At 42.7% G+C, this 21832-nt stretch overlaps 2 protein-coding genes across 2 annotated transcripts; one reads left to right on the top strand and one right to left on the bottom strand.

The window, feature by feature from the left end:
* Window positions 1–675: 675 nt before the first annotated feature.
* On the top strand, window positions 676–5524 carry vsx2 (visual system homeobox 2; the record flags this gene model as incomplete). Its single annotated transcript, XM_079174704.1, has 5 exons — window positions 676–1099; window positions 1418–1502; window positions 1957–2080; window positions 4591–4771; window positions 5187–5524. 5 exons carry the CDS (start codon window positions 676–678, stop codon window positions 5522–5524), a joined length of 1152 nt encoding a protein of 383 aa, XP_079030830.1.
* A 9317-nt stretch (window positions 5525–14841) lies between these two features.
* LOC306706841 (synapse differentiation-inducing gene protein 1-like) lies at window positions 14842–21646 on the bottom strand. Its single transcript, XM_079174072.1, has 4 exons — window positions 21368–21646; window positions 19145–19636; window positions 16304–16441; window positions 14842–15667 (listed from the first exon to the last, which is right to left on the bottom strand). The coding sequence occupies exons 2-4, from the start codon at window positions 19568–19570 to the stop codon at window positions 15509–15511; spliced, it is 723 nt and encodes a 240-aa protein (XP_079030198.1). The 5' UTR covers window positions 19571–19636; window positions 21368–21646; the 3' UTR covers window positions 14842–15508.
* Between the last annotated feature and the right edge of the window lie 186 nt (window positions 21647–21832).

Consider the following 21832-nt stretch of genomic DNA (forward strand, 5'->3'; position numbering starts at 1 on the left):
ATTTGCGTGTGATGAGTTTCCCATAGCATCTGGAGATCAATTATCCAGTCATGTGAGCCAGTGGTTGCACAGAGAGATCATAGCTGTGTGTGTGCGCGCGCGTGTAAACAATTCAGCAAAAGGTAATACATACTGATTTACTGGATGTTGAGGTAATTTAACATTTCAAGAGGTGTGAAATAGACGATTTAATTAGGCCTGACTACCTAACGAAAACTAATAAAACAATGATATATCTGCAGTGAGTTTATAATGGCTTAAACAATATTTGGGGTTTTGTTTCTATAAATGTATGATACAACTATAGTTCCCTATCTTTGTCACTTTTAGTCGATGCCAGGTTCCTGACGCTATAGTTCTCATTCTCATTTCGCCCCTCTCCTTGCATTCTTTCTCTCTGTAGCCTAAATCCTTTCCTCGTTTATCCACATAGTCCTGAGGAAATGCAGATATGTATCCGAGAGGGCGTTTAATGCATCCTTGATCCACAGGAATCCTGAATCCTTGCAGCTGATTGGCTGCTGGGTCCTGCCTCTTGTTGGGATGGACCTGTTGGATAAAAGGACCATTTTCTAAAAGGACACTTGTGTGTTATACAGACGATCATGCACTGGGGACCATCCTGTAAGACAGTATAATAAGAAATAGGCCTTTCAAGTAGCATCCGAAGACACCATGACGGGGAAACAAGGCGCCGTGCTGTCGGAAAGTTTACATTTATCGGAGAAAACCTCTCTGGGTGCGAATGGAGGGAGTATCAGCCACCAGCCGAAGAGCAGCGCGACCCATCCGCCGCCCAGGTGCACCGGCTTTGGCATCCAGGAGATACTGGGGCTGAATAAGGAGCCGTCCACGGCCCCGAGGAGCCCGCTGAGCTCGCTGCCGGTCGGGGCGCACCTGATCGCCGCTAGGTCCTTGCTGGGCCCCGTCGGCATGGGTGTGGGTGTCGGCATGGGATTATTCGACCCTGGTAGAATTCCGTCGTTTTACAGACAGCCAGCGTTTTTGGAGACTGTGCTGTCGAACGCACACGATGTTCACCTGCAGCCCCACAGCAGGTCCGTAGGGCCGCTGGACACCAGTCAGTCTGCCAGCTCAGGTGATGTGATCTCAGTCTATTTATTCATTTTAAATACTGATCTCACTGATATGCCATTTTTTTTTTCATATTTCCAACCTGCTTCTGTGCGTGTATTGTCATTTTGTTCACATTGTATTATTATTATTATTATTGCTGTTGTTATTGTTAATGTTATTATTATATTGTGTGGCATTATATAAAATAACTGTTGTGAAATGGCTTAATGAAATAGCAGTGTTGTTTCAGTGTCAACTGTTATTTATTACATTTTCTTTTTAGGTTAAAAAATGTTATTAACTCTCATGCTTTTTTCTGTTCTTTTTTTTCCAAATCCAGACTCAGATGATTTGTCTTCAAATGAAAGAAAACTCTCAAAGTCATCAGTAAGTCAAAGCAAGAAACGGAAGAAAAGACGCCACCGGTTAGTGCTGATTTTTCATTATGGCAAATGTTATTTTGTTTAGAAATGACCAATTCGCAGAAATTCAGGACTGTATTTTCAAAGTAACGAGTAGCCTATAACCAGTTAAGCCTACACACATCAATGTGCAATGCTTTCTCTCAAGTTCATTTTTAGTTTTTAAGCTTATTAAAACAGATAATGAACTAGTCAAATCACTGATTTTACTATAAATTAAACGCAGATCGCTTGACATCCAATGCATGTTCTGTTTGTTTTGCTACATTTCTTACACCCATGCTCATCGTTTATAGAAATAAACTCTTATTTTTATAAATGTGTTCAATGTTGCTTTACCTTTTTTTATTTTTGTTATTTACGTCTTTATTCAAATCAGACTGGCTTGATTCCTGCAGGACACAATATATTATGTCCAATATGTCCACATAGTTAAAATAATAACCCGTTTCCACAGGACCATATTCACCTCATATCAGTTGGAGGAGCTGGAAAAGGCCTTTAATGAAGCGCACTACCCTGATGTTTATGCCCGGGAGATGTTGGCCATGAAAACAGAGCTACCTGAAGACAGGATACAGGTAACACTCTAGTCAGCCACTCTGATAATAATAATAATAATAATTCTGCATCATTCAATCGAAAGTTTGTACCTGTAGACGTTAGACCGGGGACCATCATGTTCTTTTGTAACATACACAGTTTGTGTGTTTCACTCCATTTTCATTTTATCGAGACAGCCCTTTAGGGTTCAATTTAACTATTATAAATTAAGCTTTATTTAAAATATTTTAATTATATATCCTACATCATGATGTTATAAGACACTAAGCCTACTTTTAGACACCTTCATTCCAATAAAAATGCTAAATCTGAAAGAATTAATATATTCTTTCTTTATTTTCTTTTTGGCTATGTCATTTAGTAAAATACTCAAATAGGTCCGTCAAATATTATTTTTTTAAAACACGTTTATCTATATTCTCCTTTGAGATGCTCTCTGCCAAATATATAATGCATGGCTAATCAAAGCAAAATAAAGGCACCTATTAAGTCAAAGCATCTTAGCCTATATTAATAATAATCATTGTAGATTGGATATTGTTATATTCTAGACTGACACTGCACATCGAAAATCACACATCATAGACCATTGTAATAATAATAATAAATGTCTTTAAAACATATCTCATTATGTTCCATTTGGTGTGTGTGAATGCTATAAGGCAACTATTAGTGTCGGCCTTATGAATGTTCGCCTGTAATTGTTCACCTCCTGTAATATGTGAGCACGTGCAGCCAGCTGCTCTAACGTTTAAGGGGAGATGGGCGAAGTGAGTCCCCGCAAATCGATCAGCGAAGCTCCCCTCCTGTCTGAACAAAGAGCGCTCTCCTCCAGCATTCCTCGCCGGGACAGATAATCTCTCATCGGGCGCAGTTGGATGTGAAACAATTTGTTCTCGGAGAAGGAGCCGCTAACGACCTAATCAAGCTATCAAGGCGGAAGAAGATTGCAGTGTGACCTGGACCATCCATCTGCCGGGGCGCCTTTTAATCTCGTTCTCATTACGGGCTGCAACAGTACACCCGCAAATAAATAATAAAAAAGGAAATAAATAAATAAGCCCAGGCCTGCTCCTATCCTAAATAACATTAACACCCAATTTCTCATTGAGTGTAATTAGTTAAATCAGACGAGCTCGGGAGGCTGGCTGGCTGCTGGAGAGGTGCGCAGGGAGTTCAAATGAAATAACTACATTGAATTTATTAGCACGGGTCAATAGCGCTGCTCCCCCGAGTCCCGGTAGTTTAATTTCCCGTGATATTTGCCCGCCTGCCCGCCATCGATTGGGCCTGAAATTAACTTATTTTTCAATCAGCCTCGGCGTGCCCCTGGGTCACTCCTCCTCACAGCTTCCACGCGCGGGCTTCTTTTGAGGGGCAGAGAAGCAATTTCTCATATGAAAAAAAAAGGTACCTTGTATGAAATAAGGGTTATCATCAGAATTATCAGGAGGGGGGGAAAAAAAAGCATGAAAACGGTTTGATCGTTTTCCATTTACTACCCCCCTTCCTGTCTGCACAGAGCCATCAGTGGTGCCTAAGTGTTTAACAATCCTGTGTTGTGCTATGCTATCAATTTGGCCTCTCTCTGAGCTGACAGATAGCCTGCAGAGCCTTAAGCAGTTGTTGGCTGTGGCCAAGTGAAGTGTCATGGTGTGTCAAACCATCTATAATGTGGCCACAGGTAGCTGCAGATCAGCTGTGACAGGAGGCACAGATCCTTCACACCTGTAGCCATGCAGCTTATGGGAAATCAATGGGCTCAATCCAAACGGTGCACTTGTTATCTCAAGTTACTTACGAATCACACTAGAGATTCCCAAATGGGTCGTCTTTGAAATACACTTTTCATGCGCAAACAATAGTACAACGTTAAGAACGGCTTTAGTAATGGTTAATAAATAATGTACTATAGCTTTGCAAGTCAGTTAGAAGCTTTTTGGGTTGTGAAAAAAGTCCCATTTGATTATCCTTTCTAATAATGCAGTTATAAATGTGTGGAATGCGTTCATAAATACTGAGGTTAATATGGGTTTACACTTTATAATAAACCATCATGTTTGCAGTTCTAAAATGGCGGGAGAGGATATGGACCAAAATCCAAACAGAAAGGATAAACAGCTGCCACCTGGACTTTTCTCAACCTAACAACCCAGAATCTATAGTCCTATAACTGACATTATTATTATATCATTTGTTAGTTATTGATCAAGCCAAAACCTCTTTAAGGTGCCTTATTAGAAAGCGGTACCCATAGTTGCACATGTTGCACAAGGACATTCAAATTGCACACTGCAGTTGTATTTTTTGCAACCCTCAAATGAAACCAATAATCAGACATTTCCAAACTATTAATTGTAAGCCTAATCAATATAGATTGTAGACAACATTTTATTTCAAGAGTATAAATGTTTTGTAGCCAAACTAACCAAAAATAATCCGATCCATACGAGTTATTTGTCTCATCTGGAGGTGAAGGTGAAGGCTCTGGTGGCTAATAACTGGTCGTCGTGTCCTCCTGTTACAGGTATGGTTTCAGAACCGCAGGGCCAAGTGGAGGAAGAGGGAGAAATGCTGGGGCCGCAGCACTGTGATGGCTGAGTACGGGCTGTATGGAGCCATGGTGAGGCACTCCATCCCCCTCCCAGAGTCCATCCTCAAGTCTGCCAAGGACGGCATCATGGAGTCCTGCGCCCCCTGGCTGCTCGGTGAGGCTGCTGTCCTACTGTTTCATGCATTCAGCATCATTGTCTCATTGTGTCAACAGTTCATGGATGTTCTATGTGGAGAGTATGTCATTATTAAATAGCAGTACAGCATTTCTATGGGACTGTTCTATTCACGCGTAATCATAACCGCGGTGGAGTGACGGGCCGATACAGAGTGCAGGGACTTATGGCAGATGCTCTAATTGTAAAGCAGCGAAACTTTAAAATACAGAGAACGTGGCATAGACTGCAATACTTAAAAACATTTTCATCCTTGATGCTGGTCGCGCCTTGCCCATCATCGATTTTAAACATTAAATTCTAAACCGGAACTATTTTTGCTATTTTTCAGTCCAAGATGGCTTACCAATCAACAGACGCTATTCTAAATCTGAATACCCGCAACTCTTTGCAGGGATGCACAAAAAGTCCACGGAGACAGCAGCCCCACCGGCAACGGGACAGTGCGACGCGCCCCAGCCGCCGAGCTCTCAGAGGGCGGAAGAAGCCGAAGCGGAGGAGAAGAGGTCAGAGGGCAAGTCCACCATTTCTAAAGAGGAACTGAGAGAGAACAGCATTGCTGCACTCAGGGCCAAGGCACAGGAGCACAGTGCCAAAGTGCTGGGCACGGTTTCTCAAGACAGACTGCTGGAGGGCAAACAGGAGAGACAGGTGGCCGAGGAGAAAGCCGGGGATCCCCTGAGTCCTGCAGAGGAGGAGAAAAGTCCAGACTGTCACGTTCCTGTGGACTGATATTGTCATGAGTGAATGCAGTGGGCTGCACTTCCCCAACATAAGTCGTTGTCCTGCAGGTGTTCATCCCTCATTGACTTCTCTATAACTGGCCTGCGTGTGGACTTCTTTTAGAAGAAATACCTGGCCACTGCTGCCACTGCTGCACAGAGGATGCAAAATGCACTTTTTCTGATTTACTTCCAAAATCCACAGTTGTTGTTGCTTATGCGTAGTAGAGAAGATTTGACTGAGTGGGAGTAAAGTGTTAATACTGGTGTATATAGGTCCCACAGTTATATAGAGAGTCAGATGAGTCCAATTAAATCGAGTACAACAGTTATATCATATTAATCAGGACGACCAACGACCCATGAGCAGTCAAGTGCATTTCATTCTTGGCATTCATTTTAATGTTGCTTGCACAGTTACTGAACGGTGACATTTCAGATACAAACCATCCCACCGACAGAAAGTAAGTGTTGTCCTATTTCACACTGTATATACTTGATATATTAATCTCTCTCAGCGGGGCACAATTTGACATCTGTTTACTTGTAGTCCTAAAAATTGTTTGTGTTTTCATTTCAAAATATGTATAACTCAAAATACAAAACCATAAAATACAAATAACCTTTTATTAAATGTGGCTTTTTGGTGTCTATTTGTTCTGCTTTCCTTTCAAACAAACGCTCGGCTGTCAAGGCATTGCTGAAACACAAAGTTGGAGAAGCCACTTGTTGTCACTTGATGCTCTGCTGGCCGGGCTCATTAGGACACGGCTGCATGCTTGGATTAGCCCCTATAATCCGTCGCAGTTGAGAGCCTTCACTTTCAGATTAAACTGAGGGACCAGTGCTTTTGGGACAGGAAAGAGAGGGAAAGAAAACCCCTCCGAGCGGGATGACCTCAGCCCGATTTCAAATCACTTTAATATGCTATCACCAGCCGACTCGCAAGCTGTTTCATCCTCTTATCCAAACACAGAGTCTAACAGCTTTACTTGTTGGCGATCTTCATATTCCAAATAAAGCTATACGTCACGCCACTTCATCTCAGCTTTACAACACGCCTATGTGTCTGCATTAGCTGTAATCCATATCACATTTTAAACGTCATCCTCGGTTAGCTAATGGGGCTTCCTAATGAGTTGAACAATTGAGTTCTACTCCAATTAGACAGAGTGCAATTCCAAAGGGCAAGGGACGACTGTTATCAGTATGCTGCTGAATGGCCCTCAGATTGGAACCATAATGTCACCCGATGGGGAAAAGGTTGCTAATTAGGTTGTTGAGAGATAAGTATACACACAATAACTAATGATGGCTATAGGAAATGGACTGGAGTGTGTCAGAGTAATAAGAAATGTTGCTAGAATGAACCTGGGGCCTTTACTTTACTTACTAGATCAAGTAAAAGGACAGTGAGCAGGAATTCTCCTTTCTCATTCCTGTGGACACATTTCCTCCTATGCACTGTCTGCAAGCAATTGAAGGTGTGCATGAGCCCTCACAGTCAAGGTAGAATGAACCTGGCAGTAGCATTTAAAAAGACGATGTATAGAGAGGCATGCTTGAGATTTCAAGGGTGGATTTCCGATGGAGAGCTCATGCCACAACATTAAAGAAGTTTTGTTTTACATTCAAACCTGGAAAGACAGATACACTTCAGACAAATTCTCCCCGAGCTGACAAAGAGCGAGTATCTTTAGCAGAAGTGTCCCTTCACACACATAGTCTTGAACCCGCCATCACTGGTTAAAGGCTGATTGTACTGCCTGCTTCTTTCACCATTCAGCAGTTTAACAACATGTGTAATTTCCATTTTCTAAGTCACCAAATGTTAGCGATATAGCCAAGAGTGATTTCAGGGTGGTGGTGTCAGTCTGTCCACTGCTTTGCCCACTCTGAAGTGTCTTTCCCTCAAGGTTAATTATAAAAACTTTGGTGAGCCCATCAGCAGGTCAACATTTGAATTTGTTCAATACTTACAGGAATTAGAACGTGTTGTTTAGTCTTAACTTTGAGGATTATTAAACTCACATTTTAAGCAATAAACATCATAAGAAATATGATTTGGCACATCCTCTTTTAAGGTGGAATTCTCATTAAACATCTCAATAGCCATTTTAGCCCGAGTGACAGAAGTGGTTTGCAATAGACTGAGCCCTCACCTCCACAGGCCCTCAACCCAATTCATTTATTGAGGCCAAGACATATAGAGAGTGAGGATTATTCCTCTAAGTGCAAAGCTATTTAATCCCCTGAGAGTGGAATAGAAGGTTATGATAAATCAGATTTGCTGAAGATCAAGCTGTTTACATTGGATATGAGGAGGTAATTCACAGTATCCCTGATGGACAGTCTGCTTGTTGAAGACCATCAGAAGATCATTTCAATCCATGCAAAGCGAGATCAGAGGGAGGTTTATGGAAAGATTTCGACTAATGCAACATTAACATTCAATTTCCTTTTGATGGGGTGGTGAGGAATATGATGTCATTGGTGAGATTAAGTGCATGCTGCTCATTTTGAGAAGACTCTGGGCTCCAGATGCTGCTGAGTTGAGATCGAACACAAGATGTAGTTAAACTGAATGTGGTGTTGTTCTGCCCTCTGCTGCACAGACTTATCAGTACAACCACACGCCATTTCAGAATTATTCACCGATGGCTTTTGTTAGAGCTCGACCTTTCTTATATTATTTCTTAAATATTTGAAAAAGAATAAGGCTATTTATGCATCCTTTTTATGCTCCAAAGTGTCTATGGGTATTAATTTGTAATCAACTTATTTCAAATACTCATAGGCAGTGTGGACACATGGACGTTTTTGTTTTTTTATACCTGCACTTTTTGCGTATTTTTTTTAAATCGTTAATTTCCCTTTTGCTTAAATGGGATACTACTTTTCATTGCATTACTACATTTAAATTTGTATACGCTACATAGTCAAATCAAAAGTCACATGTGGAGTCAGCCTGATGAACTGTGAGAGGATGGAACAGAAGAAAAGGAGACAATCAGCAGCTGTAGCAGAGAAGAAGCTGCAGGTGTTTCTGCAAAGCTCCACGCGCAGAGGTGACACTGATTCACTTTTCACTTTTACTTACGTTTTTAGTATTTGCTTTTACTTGAGTAAAATGTATTTTATACCAGCAATACTTTTCCTTGAGTACAATATTCTAGTACTCTTTCCACCTCTGTTTCTACTTTACTATGCTCCTATTTTTTAAAGTCACAAAATCTGTCATCATGAACCAGATGTAACAACGACTGGATTTTAAAAAAGCTGTCTGGTGGTGATAAAAAATAAAATGCACTTTACCGAAACACTTTTATATTAGATTGAAGATTGTTTTACATTTGCTAAATATCATCAAAAACAAGCAATTTGTTTCTCCCTAGACAGTTCATTCTTGATCTTGGATAGCACAGATGAAGACATTGAGTCTTCAGTGTGATAAAGTTAAAATCTCTGGAGAAAGTCAGGAAATAGACCTCGTGCTGAAATGAGATCGGATATATTTTACTGTTCCCAAGGCGACATTTTGCTTGGGCAATATAGGAAAGAAATCTTGAGGCTATTTTTACATTTGCCTGCTCTGAAACATCTACCTGAAGATAGTATAGTGTGAACTCTAGGGCTGTAAGAAAATGTTCCTACCTGAGTATCGCAATATTATGTTTTGTGATAAAAAAAAACAACATTTTTAATTAGTAGTTTACATTGAAAGATTGGTAGCAGTGGTTAATGTTGTGTTGTTTAAACCCCAACCTTTACATGGCATTGGTGTAATCTTCAGCCATGGAGAATGACTGCTTCTGTAATATGATGAACACGATGAAGCCACATCTTTATACTATGACAGTTTTCCTAAAATTAGATGAAATAAATTGCAACATATCGCCTCGCTTACAGTATCGTGATATGTTGAATCATAACCCCTGTATCACCAGATTCTCTTTATGTGCCCCAATATAAACACATGAACATACTGCGTACAGTATATATACTGTATTCTGTATAATACATGCACATAAACATGCATACACAAACTTTATGCATGTTTTTACAGGATGCATGTGCTTAATAGTAATAATGTATAGGTGTGAGAAGTTACACTATGTAGACTATGCATGCGTGTGTGTGTGTGTGAATGTGTGTGTCTACATGTTTATACACAGACATACCAGCAGTACATGTAGATTCACATACATACATATTGAACATATCGTCTTACTGCCTGCGTGTAGTGCCGCATTTCACCCACATGGGGGCAGTCTTGAGCTTCTTTCCAAATCAGAACCCCTTTGTGAATTTGTGGTCAGGTGAATTACATTACAAGTTCACAGTTACATCTTTTCTATAATACAGTCAATACATGAAAATCCCGCTGCTAGAACACTGCGCACATCTTGACATCGATTCATATCTGTCCGGCTGGGGGAAAAAGGGTTATATCACAATTTTTACAGCAGACATGATCTGATATCTTGATCAATATTCTCATTTCTCATCACTCCTCTGGTGCTCTCGGTGATGAGGCTGTCAGCTGTGGGTTAATGGAGACGGGATTGATGCTGCGGCTAAATGATCCGTCTTGGCTGGGGGCTGATTTCAACTCCAAGGTTCTTCTATTTTGTCTCCAAAGCCATCCAAAGGGTTTGATCACACAGAGCCAACCAGCTCTCTTTTACGCTTCACTGGGTAAAAACCATTATCTCAGTGCTTCAAACTGGCTGAAATCAGTATTCAGAGGTTGTGCAGTATATTTGCGGGTGTTTTATTTGTGATGGTGCTAATTTCGCCTCACAAGCCTTTTGATTCAGCAGCTGATTGAAGTCTGGTGCAGATGTCTGTGGTTTATCGACTACTACTCTGTGCTTTCATTATGATCTATTAATGTCTGAATACAGCAGGAGAAGAAACAAGGGAATTACATAATGGAATGTAAACAGCATTTTATTCCACCTGCTGACCTGTTGGCATTTCCTTTTATCGTTTCAGCTGTAAAATCATCCGCCGTTAGTGAAATTCAAATCCTTTAATAAACATATGCATTTTATTTTATTTCCCCCCCAAAAATGAAAGAATCTGAAAGCTCCTTATGCATCGGGATTATAGGGTTAGAGTGATTACACTGCATGGTGGGAGTTCTGTGTCCCCGGATAACCTTCACTGTCTCAGATCAGCTTTATAGACCTCACTCCTCTGTGTCGCTGCTTCCTGCTCTTGTAATGGATATCGGTTATCTCCTGAAGTTGGACTTGACTGCTTGTCCCAGAAAGATTTATGATGTGTGGCACAAACCCAGCGGCCGTCCACCGCAGCTGCCCTCCAGCCTTCACTGCTCGGTAGTTTCAGCAGGCCATCTGTGGGCCGTTTCAGACTCCAACTTCCAGTCATCCGAGCAGATGTAAACCGTGTTAGTCTCTATTTGCTTAAATATTGTCATACCTAACCTTTGTCTCCTCCTGCTTTGTACCTCATGTCTCAGAAACTGACATCACCCCTCCCCGTAAAGTGTCGGGTACTCTGGCTGCAATTAAAACCAACTCATCTTCCTTATCTGAGGGCGGCATTGGATGCTTCTGCTGGCACGAGACGTCAGATTTGAGGAACGCTCGGAGCGAAAAAAAAAAAAGAAGTCCAGTCTTTACTTATCAAGAGAAGAGAAACATGAATTGCCAGACAGTGCTCCCTTGTTGCTCAAGAGTGATAAGCAAAGCCAGAATAGGAGGCTGTGAGGTCCTTATCAGTCCAGAGTCCTGGCAAATGCCGGCGCCACTGAGGGAGGCATGTTGCTGTGCGACAAAGGTGTGAGGACAGATAAGCATGTTTGCTTCAAAGATGAGCTTAACTCTGATATTAAAGTGGGGAGAGAGAGAGAGAGAGAGAGAGAGAGAGAGAGAGAGAGAGAGAGAGAGAGAGAGAATTTCAGAAATGGATGCTGACATTACAGTTGCTGTATGGGATGTCTTCAATTCCACATGCACACTGAAAATTGCTCTGGAATACAGATTTGGCCTGCTGAAGCTAAGCGGTGGTAGTAGACAAACTCAGATCCTTGACTTTTTACTACAATTTATTAGATTGTAATGTAAATGCATCAACACGTGAGTAGGGTTTTATTGTTTTCGCAGGTCGAGGCAGAGAGAGCTAGTCTTAACTACTTTATACAGTTGGTTTAGTCCAGTGGTTCGGACCCTTGGGGGTGTCCAACGGGTCACAAACTATGATGACTAATGGGATATGAAAGAAGAAAAAGAAACGGAGCTCCACAACACACATTTGTATTCATGTTTTATATTTGCCTTTTTGGTCAAATACATAGAGTTCCACCTGTTTGGATTGAAGGTGGAAACAGCTAATAGCAGACACTGCTAACAACTCATAGACTGAAACGCATCTGAAAATGAAGTAGAAGTATAAAGTAGCATACAATAAAGAAAGTACAAGTACATAAAAATGATGTATGTTGCACTTGAGCTAAGAGTTATTTGACTGAATCCTTCGAGATGAACTAAATCGGATGCAGATTAATAACAGCTGGCATTATTATTTGGTAATTATGTCATTTCTATGAACATGAATGTTTCTTTGTAATAGATCTACAGCGGGGCACAATCCATTCATTCTTTCACCTATTTAACGAAATTTAGACTAAATTACCAAAGTGGGGACCTAGCAGGAACACCCACAAGTATTTTATATTGCTCTTCTTATAAAGAATGACTCATTTACAGTATATACGTGCTTTATGCAAGTATTTTTAGACATAGGTTATTGAGACACAGAGCTAAATAACTCGGAGGTTTTAGATTCCACCATAAGGCATATTTTCCTTCAGTGTTAGTAAAAAGAATAAAATACATTGCTTAGCATCTGGATTTGTCTCTGGATAAGTTAGAATACCATGTGTCTGAAACTCCTGGCGTGCTGAAATGCTGAGTTAGCACTATTATATGCTAATTGTTCGCTCCAAGTAAAGTGTTGAAATCTCAGAGGGCGACAGACACGAGTTTTGTTCCATCCATTGCCAGAGTTGGAACAAACAAACTAAACCAACTAGAAAGTGTCCCTACATAATCAAATATACATTAAATGTATCTGCCTGCTCGGGAATTGATCTCTGGATGAACTTCAAACCGCATGCAAGTGTCTGTAATCTACCAAATGGACTATGTGTTTCTGATTTAGGATCTGTCACACAATACAGAGCCAAGAGCTTTCCCACTTTTGCGAGACGACAACTTTCCCCAAAAGCGTAAAACTTCAGGACACAGTTTCCAGCTTCCTCAATCACATCCTCCCACTGTGGTTTTGAGTGGTGAGTTAGAAATGTATTTGCTGAGTCATCTTTTCGAGTATTACACTTGAATTTTCTATCTTTTTCACAGGGGGGGGAGTCTTTGATTGTTTTCATAGTTTTCGAGGATTTCTTTCTACTAAATGTTAGTAAAACGAAAGGATACAACATCCACATTCTCAGTAATTGTTGCCACCACTTCGAATACATCCTCTTTTGCAGAGGCATTGCACAGACTGAAGATATTGTTTGCGTGTCTGTTGTCTCGGGTTGGAGAGTGGTGACAGGTATTTCATCAAAGCCACGATAAGAATGGCTGAAAATGGCTTTCAGTCGCATGAAAACTCAAGAGCGTCATGCTCCTTATTAATGTGGCACTCAGCTCTAATGTCTTTTTGTCTTTTCACTGCCTTTCCCATTCTTTCCATTTTGTTTCAGCCCATTCATCATGTTCCTCACCTTAGGTCTCTGTGCGAGACCAATTCATTTTCTCTTGTTCTTTTTGTCGTCTGCTAGATGTGACAAGTCTGCGTAGTATGAATCGACTAAAAAACGACTGTTGGTTAATTTTAGATACAAGGATTCTATTTAGAAACACAGTACGGGCGTATAATTCCTTCAAAACAAAGACCTGCGTTGCCCACATTAAAAGTGTACTAACACACGTAATGTAATATTTGCAGAAGTTCAGATTCAACCTGCTGCTGCATGCCTCTTGGAAACTTCTGATTCACATGGGGGCGGATGACTAATAAAATCAGTTTGCTTCTGGTGGTCTGAGCTAGCTATGGATGCTCTGTGTGTGTATGTGTGTGTGTGTGTGTGTGTGGGCGAACAGGCGTGGGTGAAACTCCCTATCTATTGTGGGAGAGAAAACACATGCAGCGCTGCACTCACTCACAGAGTGAGCCCACTTCAGCACCCCGTACAGCTGCCATTGATGAGAGCGTCACTTTCACCCCCGTCTATCCCATCGAGCCACATTTCATGCATTACAGACTCTCGCTTGAAGAGAAGCTGCAAAAAACGAGGAGGCAGACAAATATATGAGAGGTCATGCTGTGCAAGCTTTCCTGTAAAACTTGCTTACCTTTGCCATCTGCTCCATTTATTCTGGTAGAGTGAATGATAGGGTATATATTTAATACTTTCTCCTCTGCTTCTTGAGCTCAGTATGTGGCCAGTGCTGTCTGCTTTTGTTGAACCTGAAGGGACATTGAGTGTTTAGGGCACAATGGCTCTGGAGGCCCGTGTTGTGATGGGATGGCATGTGGGGCAAGAGAGGACGGGACGTGCATGATGGTCGTTCCAAGTCCTGGAGGGGATTAAAGTGCTGCTCTCATTTCGCTTTGACATCCTGACTTCAGAGCGCAGGCATTGTTGCTGACACTCACAGGCACTCTGGCAGATAAAGTCACCTCAAGGCTAGACAGTGAGTGATGCCAAAGGCGGTGAAGAGCCATGGCAGCTTGTGCCAGCAATAGAAGAGTGTCAATATAAAGCTCTGTGCTCGACAATACGCTCCGACAGGCTTCTCGGACCGCACAATCCATGTTCACTGGTTCCCAACCTTTGTTGTCTGATGTACCACAACAGCTTAAGTTAAGCCCCTTCAGCGACCCAAGCCATCGTGCTCCACACTTACTGTATGGACTGTAAACTGGATGTTATCTAACACGATTAACTATATAAAAGTGGATGCTGCTGCAATATTGTTTCATGCAATCAAATTGTTGCTGTGTATTTGTAAACCGTTTCAACAGTTTTAGCTAACTAATTATTTCCTTGTTCGCGAACGAGTTTAAACACTCGGCGACACATGGTGTCAGTGTGTTACGACTGCCTTTTGTTCATGGTTTCTGTTTTTCTGTTGATAAGTGGAGCTTTCCACATAGCCCCTGGCAACTGCAGAAGTATCCCCTAAAGTGGAAGCACCCCTTGGTCGCGGTGACAAAGAAACGATGAATAAGAGATGAGCGACATAGCAGATGATGTTTCATTATTCATGCCAAATGTATTTATTGACCTAATTTACAGTACACAATAAACACAAATAACTCTCTTGCCCACTGCTCAGCAACTTTGTGTTCACTTTTTTCCTCCTCGTATTTAGGGTCCACTTCTCTCTGTCTGCTGACGGGAACAATTTTCAGTATATTCCTTGAATCAACAATCACATATCACAAAAGCCCACTGGCTGAAAGTTTTTCCAAGAAATGAATTGAAGAAGTGGACAATATACAATCTGCGGTAGTATCGGCAGAGAATACAGCTACTATAAAAGGTAAAATAAAACAGCTGTAAACAACTAATGCGGTAAAAGGTAGGTAGTTACTGCTATGTTTTGACATATTAGTACAGCACAGTCTTCGTGGAAGAGTAGTCATCCTTCTCAGCTTGAGCTGGTGGAATACCTCGGTGGGAGTGTTGTATACCAGAAACAAAGATTCAGTCGGATCAATATGCAGTCCAATAATACTCCATCCACACATCTTTGTTTTTTCTTCTTCTTTTCTCTGTTTTTCTATAGTCTTTTCTCTTCACAGAGCCTCTTTTTTTTCCCGCAGACAGCCAGGCAGCAGAACAGACACGCGCCTTCAGGAGAGGTATCCCACCTCGTCTGTTCCCTGCCTCCCATCTGGATTCCTCTTTCTCTCCATCTCTCCCCCCCCCAAAAACAGGCCGGTCCCAGTGCTATACGTGTCCGGGCTTGGACAGGTAGGCTATGAGGGCCACGACCACCCCCACATACATCCCTGTTCCAATGGTGATGGAAAGAGCCGCCAGGAAGAGGGCTCTTCTGGAGCTCATTCCTGCTCTGGAGAAGTCTCCCGTAGAGATGGCCTTGCCTGTCTGACAAAACAAAGCAGAGAGTGAAATGAGCTTACTCATCAGCACCGAGTGAATGAGTAGGCGTTGAGCCACAGTCAAAAGAGAGAAAACAAGAAATGCTCTTTGGGAGCCATTAGTTACCATGGCAATTAGGTAAGTATCCATCTGACAGTGACAAATGTGTTATTTGGGTGTTTTGGTTTCCTATCAAAAAACGAGCCTGGCCTTTCTTCTGGCGCATTATTTTCTGTCAGCTATAATTTCCTCTGCAATTATTGTGGAAGGATCTGCTGTGCTTTGCTTGAGGTTGCAGGATGTGAGACTTATCTTTTCGGACCAGAAAGATACCGACGGTAGACTCGGGTCTCAGCTATGGATGCAACCCTTTTAAAAAGGAAGTAATAAAAGTGCTCACACGTACATACCGCGGACCAAAACTTCAATGTTAATGGTTTCCTAAAGTGAACACAGAGGACTGACGAGTGGTTCGAACTTGCTTAATTTACGTAGTCAATCATCTGAAACAACTGCAAGGAGGGTCACAGGCAGGGAAATGGGCTGCGGTAGCACTTGTCTGAGTGCTTGTGCTTGCCGACCTTAAATAGCACGCAGTGTAATCAGATTTAATGACGGGCTTTGAGGTCTCTGGGCCTTTACCTTGTGAGAGTAGTAAAAGGCAACGATGCCCAAGGGCCAGAAGCAGCAGAGCATGGAGAAGATGGCTAGGCCCAGGTAGTCCCGAGGGGGCAGCACGAAGAAGTTGTCCTCGCTCTCACTGTCACTGGAGCTGTCACTCTGGAAGACAGCGGGTTGATGAAGAATAATGAAATGTCAGAAAAGGAGAAGATGATGCACTTTTTTTACACGACTGCTTGCACTGCTAAGCACAATTCGTGAGACAATCAACACATTGACAAAATGAGACAAAAGGTGAGTGCAGGGATCTTGATACTGACACCTAAACAATTCTGGGGTAAGGGTGACATGTGTTGATAGTCAGGTGTACTTTGAACATGTTAAAAGTGGTGTAGCTTGACAACTCATGCCCCCCCTCCCCCAGGCCAATGTATCTGCCCTTGATCCACCACCACCCAGGACATGATGTGCTCAGTCAGCCAGAGAGGATTTGGTGCCTCTGTCAACACCCATGAGCGCTTTGACAGATAACACGGGATTAACGGATTGTTCCATCATCGCGAGGTGACAGGGGAAACGACAAGAAGGCCGTTGTCATCTATGTGCTAAATTGCTTCCACGGCGTGAGAGACCTCCGCCATCTCTCCTCAATACACCGGCGTCTTATGAGGCAGCAAGTGTCCAACAGGTTCTCAATGCTGTGTCTCCGTACTCAGGGCCACAGGGGCTGAGTGGGTCATTGAATGACAGATTCGAAACCCACTCAGACTACATTGGCACATTGCGTCTGCAGCGAGGACGGCAGTACGACTGCATGGGTGACCTTTAAGAGGATTGTTGCCGTACTCCTCTCGGCTGTCCCGGAGACGCAGTGGATGTTAGTCTAAATAAATAGCCCCCATAAGGAGCGGGTTTTATTTGTTCGTCTTGCAGCCTGCAGGGATCTATCAAACCGAGGAAAAGGAAGGCACAAATCGAAAATCAATATGTAAGGCAGGACCTGAACCAGCCATTTTAGAGGTAATTAAAGAACCGTCAGGTAGCGGGCAGAGAAGAAAGGAGCCGTACTTGAGCGCTGACGACCAAGTTTTTAAACATGTTGTGCACGATTTTCTTTCTTAGCTTCTAATCTGATCTACCTTTGCCAAACCGCAGAATCTAATGTAATTATTTGTGCTATTTTCAGGTGTGGAAACATTAGAGGCTACAGGGAGGATAGCAGTGCTATACTATCCAAATAGTCTCAGCTACCTTTGCCAAGAGTAGATTACGTAGCTCCCTGCTATCTGCTTTATGAACACTGTCCACCTGGACAGCCGGGTGTGATTCATCAAAACAGCAACTGGTCATAACATAATCTGACATCACATGAATAAACCGGTGCACAAACAGCAGTAATCTCCTGTTTATCTTTGTAGCAATACCTGATAACAGTTCTGAGTGACTGGTGCATTCAGGCCTACTGACAGCCTGTCTGACACCGAGTCCGGCCGGCTGGGGACACACTCCCAGTATGGTCTGATGCCAGTAGAACTGATGGGGCTCCGCAGAGGCACAGTGCCTTTAACAACCCTGTCACTGCGCTCTCTCCGAGGCCTCGTTAGAGTCTGGAGCGGACATTTGTCTCCACGGACCCACAGCGGCATCACCCACACGCTATTGTTGCTTTATGACCTGCATTTTATATTTTCTCTGTCACACAGGTGTCAAACATCTGCTGACTAAAAACTCGCCGTCGTTTCTTGTAGTAACCGCTACGGACTATATTCTGGAATTTTGGCATTTGTTATTTTTAAGTCTCCATAGCTGTGAAAGTCCTCTGAATGTTTGATTGGACTTCTATGCATCAACACACATCTGGCACTGTCTGTGTGTGTGCTCGGATGCATGTGAATCATGAAAAAACACACACACACACACACACACACACACACACACACACACACACACACACACACACACACACACACAGGAAAGGAAAGTGAAGAAGAGCAGGTGCTGAGCAAAAAGTCTCATATTCCAGCTGGAAGCCCAACTTTCATCTGAGCACTGTTCATCAGATTCATTTGCTCTTTTAAATTGACATGGAATAACTTTAGCTCCCGGCTCACCTGCTCCGACGGCCAAGCATCAGCGGAGTCCCGCTTAATACCCTCACAGCACAACATTACTTATGGCGTTAATGGCAGTCGCTGCTGTGTCTCTATCTATCTGCCAGGCCTCCGAGTGAAAAGAGCTGGCTCGATCATCAGCCCGGTTAGGGTGCTATACTTCTTCCTCTGCCAGCTCAGAGCCCTGGGTACTTCACAAGTGTCCCTGGATGAAATTAGATTTTCAACACTTCTGAAAAGTCTTTGCTCTCTTGCTGTCACGCTTTTCTTTGGAGAGTGAAGTCCTAAAAGAGCAATAGCCTGGAAAGATAAACTAAGATGAGCCATTTTCTTAGAATGTAATTATAAAAAAAAAAGTGTACAATTACCCTGCACTAGATTTGAAAGACTCCAGCAAATTGACAATTTAGAGAAGAGAAATGAGCATGAATCACACTGGCAGTCGATTAGAATGGTAAATGAAATAATAAGCATCACTATCCACACCATGGCTCACTTTCTGCTGGAAGATGGCCCTGTCTGTTACACTACGAGTGTGTGTTAACGACTTTAATTTCAATCTCAAAACACTGCCAAATGGCTCTTTCTTCCATTAATTTGCTCTTTAAGCGGTGTAGTTACAGTAATTATTCCCATATTGCTTGTAGCATGGGTGACAAACTTGTATAATCATGTAAAATAAAATATACGACTAAAGCACTGCAAAACTGCCACATATGCAGGAAATGTATTCTTTTGTGTGCCCTCTGACCTCATACTCAGGACCCTGCTCGTCCTCCACCTCGTACGACACAGTCTGGATCTTCGCATCCTTCTCTCCTTGTATGCTGTCCAGAGGGTTTTCTGTGGAAACTCCATCCAACACCGTGTCCTTACCCTCTGTGAACGTGGTCTCAAAGCTCTCGCTCTTGGAGTCCTTGCTGTGAAGGCTCACGTCGTCTTTGTACAGGATAAAGTTGGGCCTGTAGAAGGCCTCCACTGCCAGATGCAGGGATTTGGCATCCAGGAACTGTTGAGTCTTATGCTCGCCATTAGTCCCAGTGTAGTAGTAGCCAATGAGGTTGTCCTGGTAAGGCTGGCTCTGGTAGTCACACTGGTAACCCTGGTATTCTTTGTGCACCACTTGTCGGCTGGTTTTGTCTAGCAGGGGATTCTGGAGCTCACTGAGGCTCTCCATGATGGCCGGTTCAAACGTCTAGTGGATCAGAGGATGAAGTCCAAAAAAGATTTGCCAGTCTGGTAGCTGGAGAAATAAGTACAATTACAATTAAATAGGATTCATAAAAAAAAACGTTAAAAGCAATAAATGACCAGCAGTTCAATTAAACCATGGCACACGCAGTCAGACCCGACATTGGGTTTATAGTAATGTAATAATTTAGAAATTCAGTGCAGGAAAGATTTCATCTTGCTTTGGAATCAGCATTCCTCTCACAAGCTCTCACCAGTCTGGGCCATAAAATCACCATCTGCTGTATGTTCAACTGTTGTATCTCACACCCTCGGATACAAACATTTGGGGAAAGAAATATCTTCCACGTGTCACGGCCGCCTATATAAAAACCAGGCAAAGTCTGGCGGGCTGTACTTTGCTTTGCGTGCTGATTACTGTGACTGTCTGAAGCGGCTTCTCTGAGTCCTCCTGAATGTGTTTAACCGAGTGAAAGATCAGTAAAGAAAATGTGTGTTTATGTAAAAGACAACAACAACACACTGCCAGGAGAGGCCATCACTAAGGCAACACGTCAGCCAATGAGAGGCTGTGGGATCTACCTAAGCATGTCCAGATCTATGTAAGCATGTCCAGATTTCAGTAAGCAAATACTTTGTTTTACAAATCCAGCACCAACGGTCAGATCCTTTAGGCCAAGAAAGACGTCATCCATCAAAAGTAATCTTTCATCCTATATATGTGTTATGATGAAATATGATAAAAGCCACAGAGGCTGCATCATATTTTGGTATTATAGAAAGCCATTTCATGATCTTTTTGTTGAAAGTGCACTGGTGACAAATGAGCTACAGGGTGGAAATCCACAAGAAAACAGAGAGGCATTTCACACATTAGAGAGAAAAAAAGGAGGGCTTGATTGATGAGGTTAGGGAGGCTATTGAGTTGCACAGACAACCTGGTCTTGGCCAAATAACACGAACACCCAGAAATGAAATGCCATCCAGTGCAACATTAGCCTCAAGACTTATATCAAAGCCGCTGATGGAGTCAAAACAAAAACTATAACACAGGAACTCTCACAAAGCTGCTGACGTGTATTATTATTAGGAGTATTGCATTTGTTTGCATATATTATTCGACAATTACTTCCTGGCCCACAGAGAGGACTTGCAGCAGACCTCTGGCCTCTGTGACCCCCTAGAGAACAAAAGCCCATGCACTCTGAGGTTTCCGAGCCGTGCAGCGTGGAGAAGCGTGAATAATGTGGGCCAATGGCCGAATCTGAGCCCACACACCAAAGACTCGGTCTCCATTCTCATATGTTTCTGAGGCTGAGACACTCTCCAGATAACAGGGGATTCCATTACACACTACATTAGACAACAAAAACCACATCCCACATCCACAAATAATTCATCTCACACCATGAAGATGTGCACTTAGCACATGTGAGTGTGTGCTTGGACTCCCCAATCATTAATGATGAGCTATAATCTCTCTGTCTTCTCTTTTTTACACAGTTTATTCGTAGATGTCCCTCTATCTCTCTCACACACACAAAATCACATTTGTTTTATTATTTTGATGATATCACACCTTTTTATTTGTCCTCATAAAATTTGAACTACTTGTTTTACAAATTAAAAAATGTGATATAGCTGATCATGAGGGACATCTTCATATTTCGTCACTGTTTTGCCCGTTTGTATTTAGGCAAGATCTCATCTATATACCCTGGAATAAGAGGCGAAGAACATCATTTGGATACTAGGAGCTAAACATCTCCGAATATCATCTTACCTGTCGTGGAAAATCCTCCCGCAGCTTTGCTCAGCATCGTTCCTCGGCGCAACTGAGTCGAGACGGACGGACCCACCTTTCTACTTCACATCATCAGTTTTGGGATACTGCCATCGCAGCGCAACATATCCCATCCGATTAAAAAGAAGTTATTCCGCGTGTGCGAGAATGGATTGTGCTCGCTGAGCGCTGCCTGCCATGGCACCGCTGCTGCGTCTGACAGGTAGATTTTACGCACAGTGTCACACTGAGCTCAGGCTCCAAAACAACTCCGGCAGAGGCTGAGCTGACTCCGGCCGACTGATTGGCTGCGCGAGGCGCTCTGCAAACTCTAATACCGACCACGGATTTGACATGTCCTCCCTGTAACTACCTTGCCTGGGCGTCCTCCCCCAGAGTTGCTGTTTAGCCTCCTTGCATGAGTAGAGAGTCATTTGGAAACGGGTTGCTAGCCCACTGAAATAT

Source organism: Pholis gunnellus (genome assembly GCF_910591455.1).
Source record: "Pholis gunnellus genome assembly, chromosome: 15".
NCBI classification, from domain to species: Eukaryota; Metazoa; Chordata; class Actinopteri; order Perciformes; family Pholidae; genus Pholis; species Pholis gunnellus.

What these genes read in the sequence shown, in the direction of transcription:
- LOC306706841 (XM_079174072.1), bottom strand. Translation starts at nt 19,570, where the DNA reads ATGGAGAGCCTCAGTGAGCTCCAGAATCCCCTGCTAGACAAAACCAGC. An exon ending in AGCAGGGTCCTGAGTATGAG is followed by an intron (nt 16,442 to 19,144) that starts GTCAGAGGGCAC and finishes GCTGTCTTCCAG; the next exon opens with AGTGACAGCTCCAGTGACAG. An exon ending in CCTTTTACTACTCTCACAAG is followed by an intron (nt 15,668 to 16,303) that starts GTAAAGGCCCAG and finishes TTGTTTTGTCAG; the next exon opens with ACAGGCAAGGCCATCTCTAC.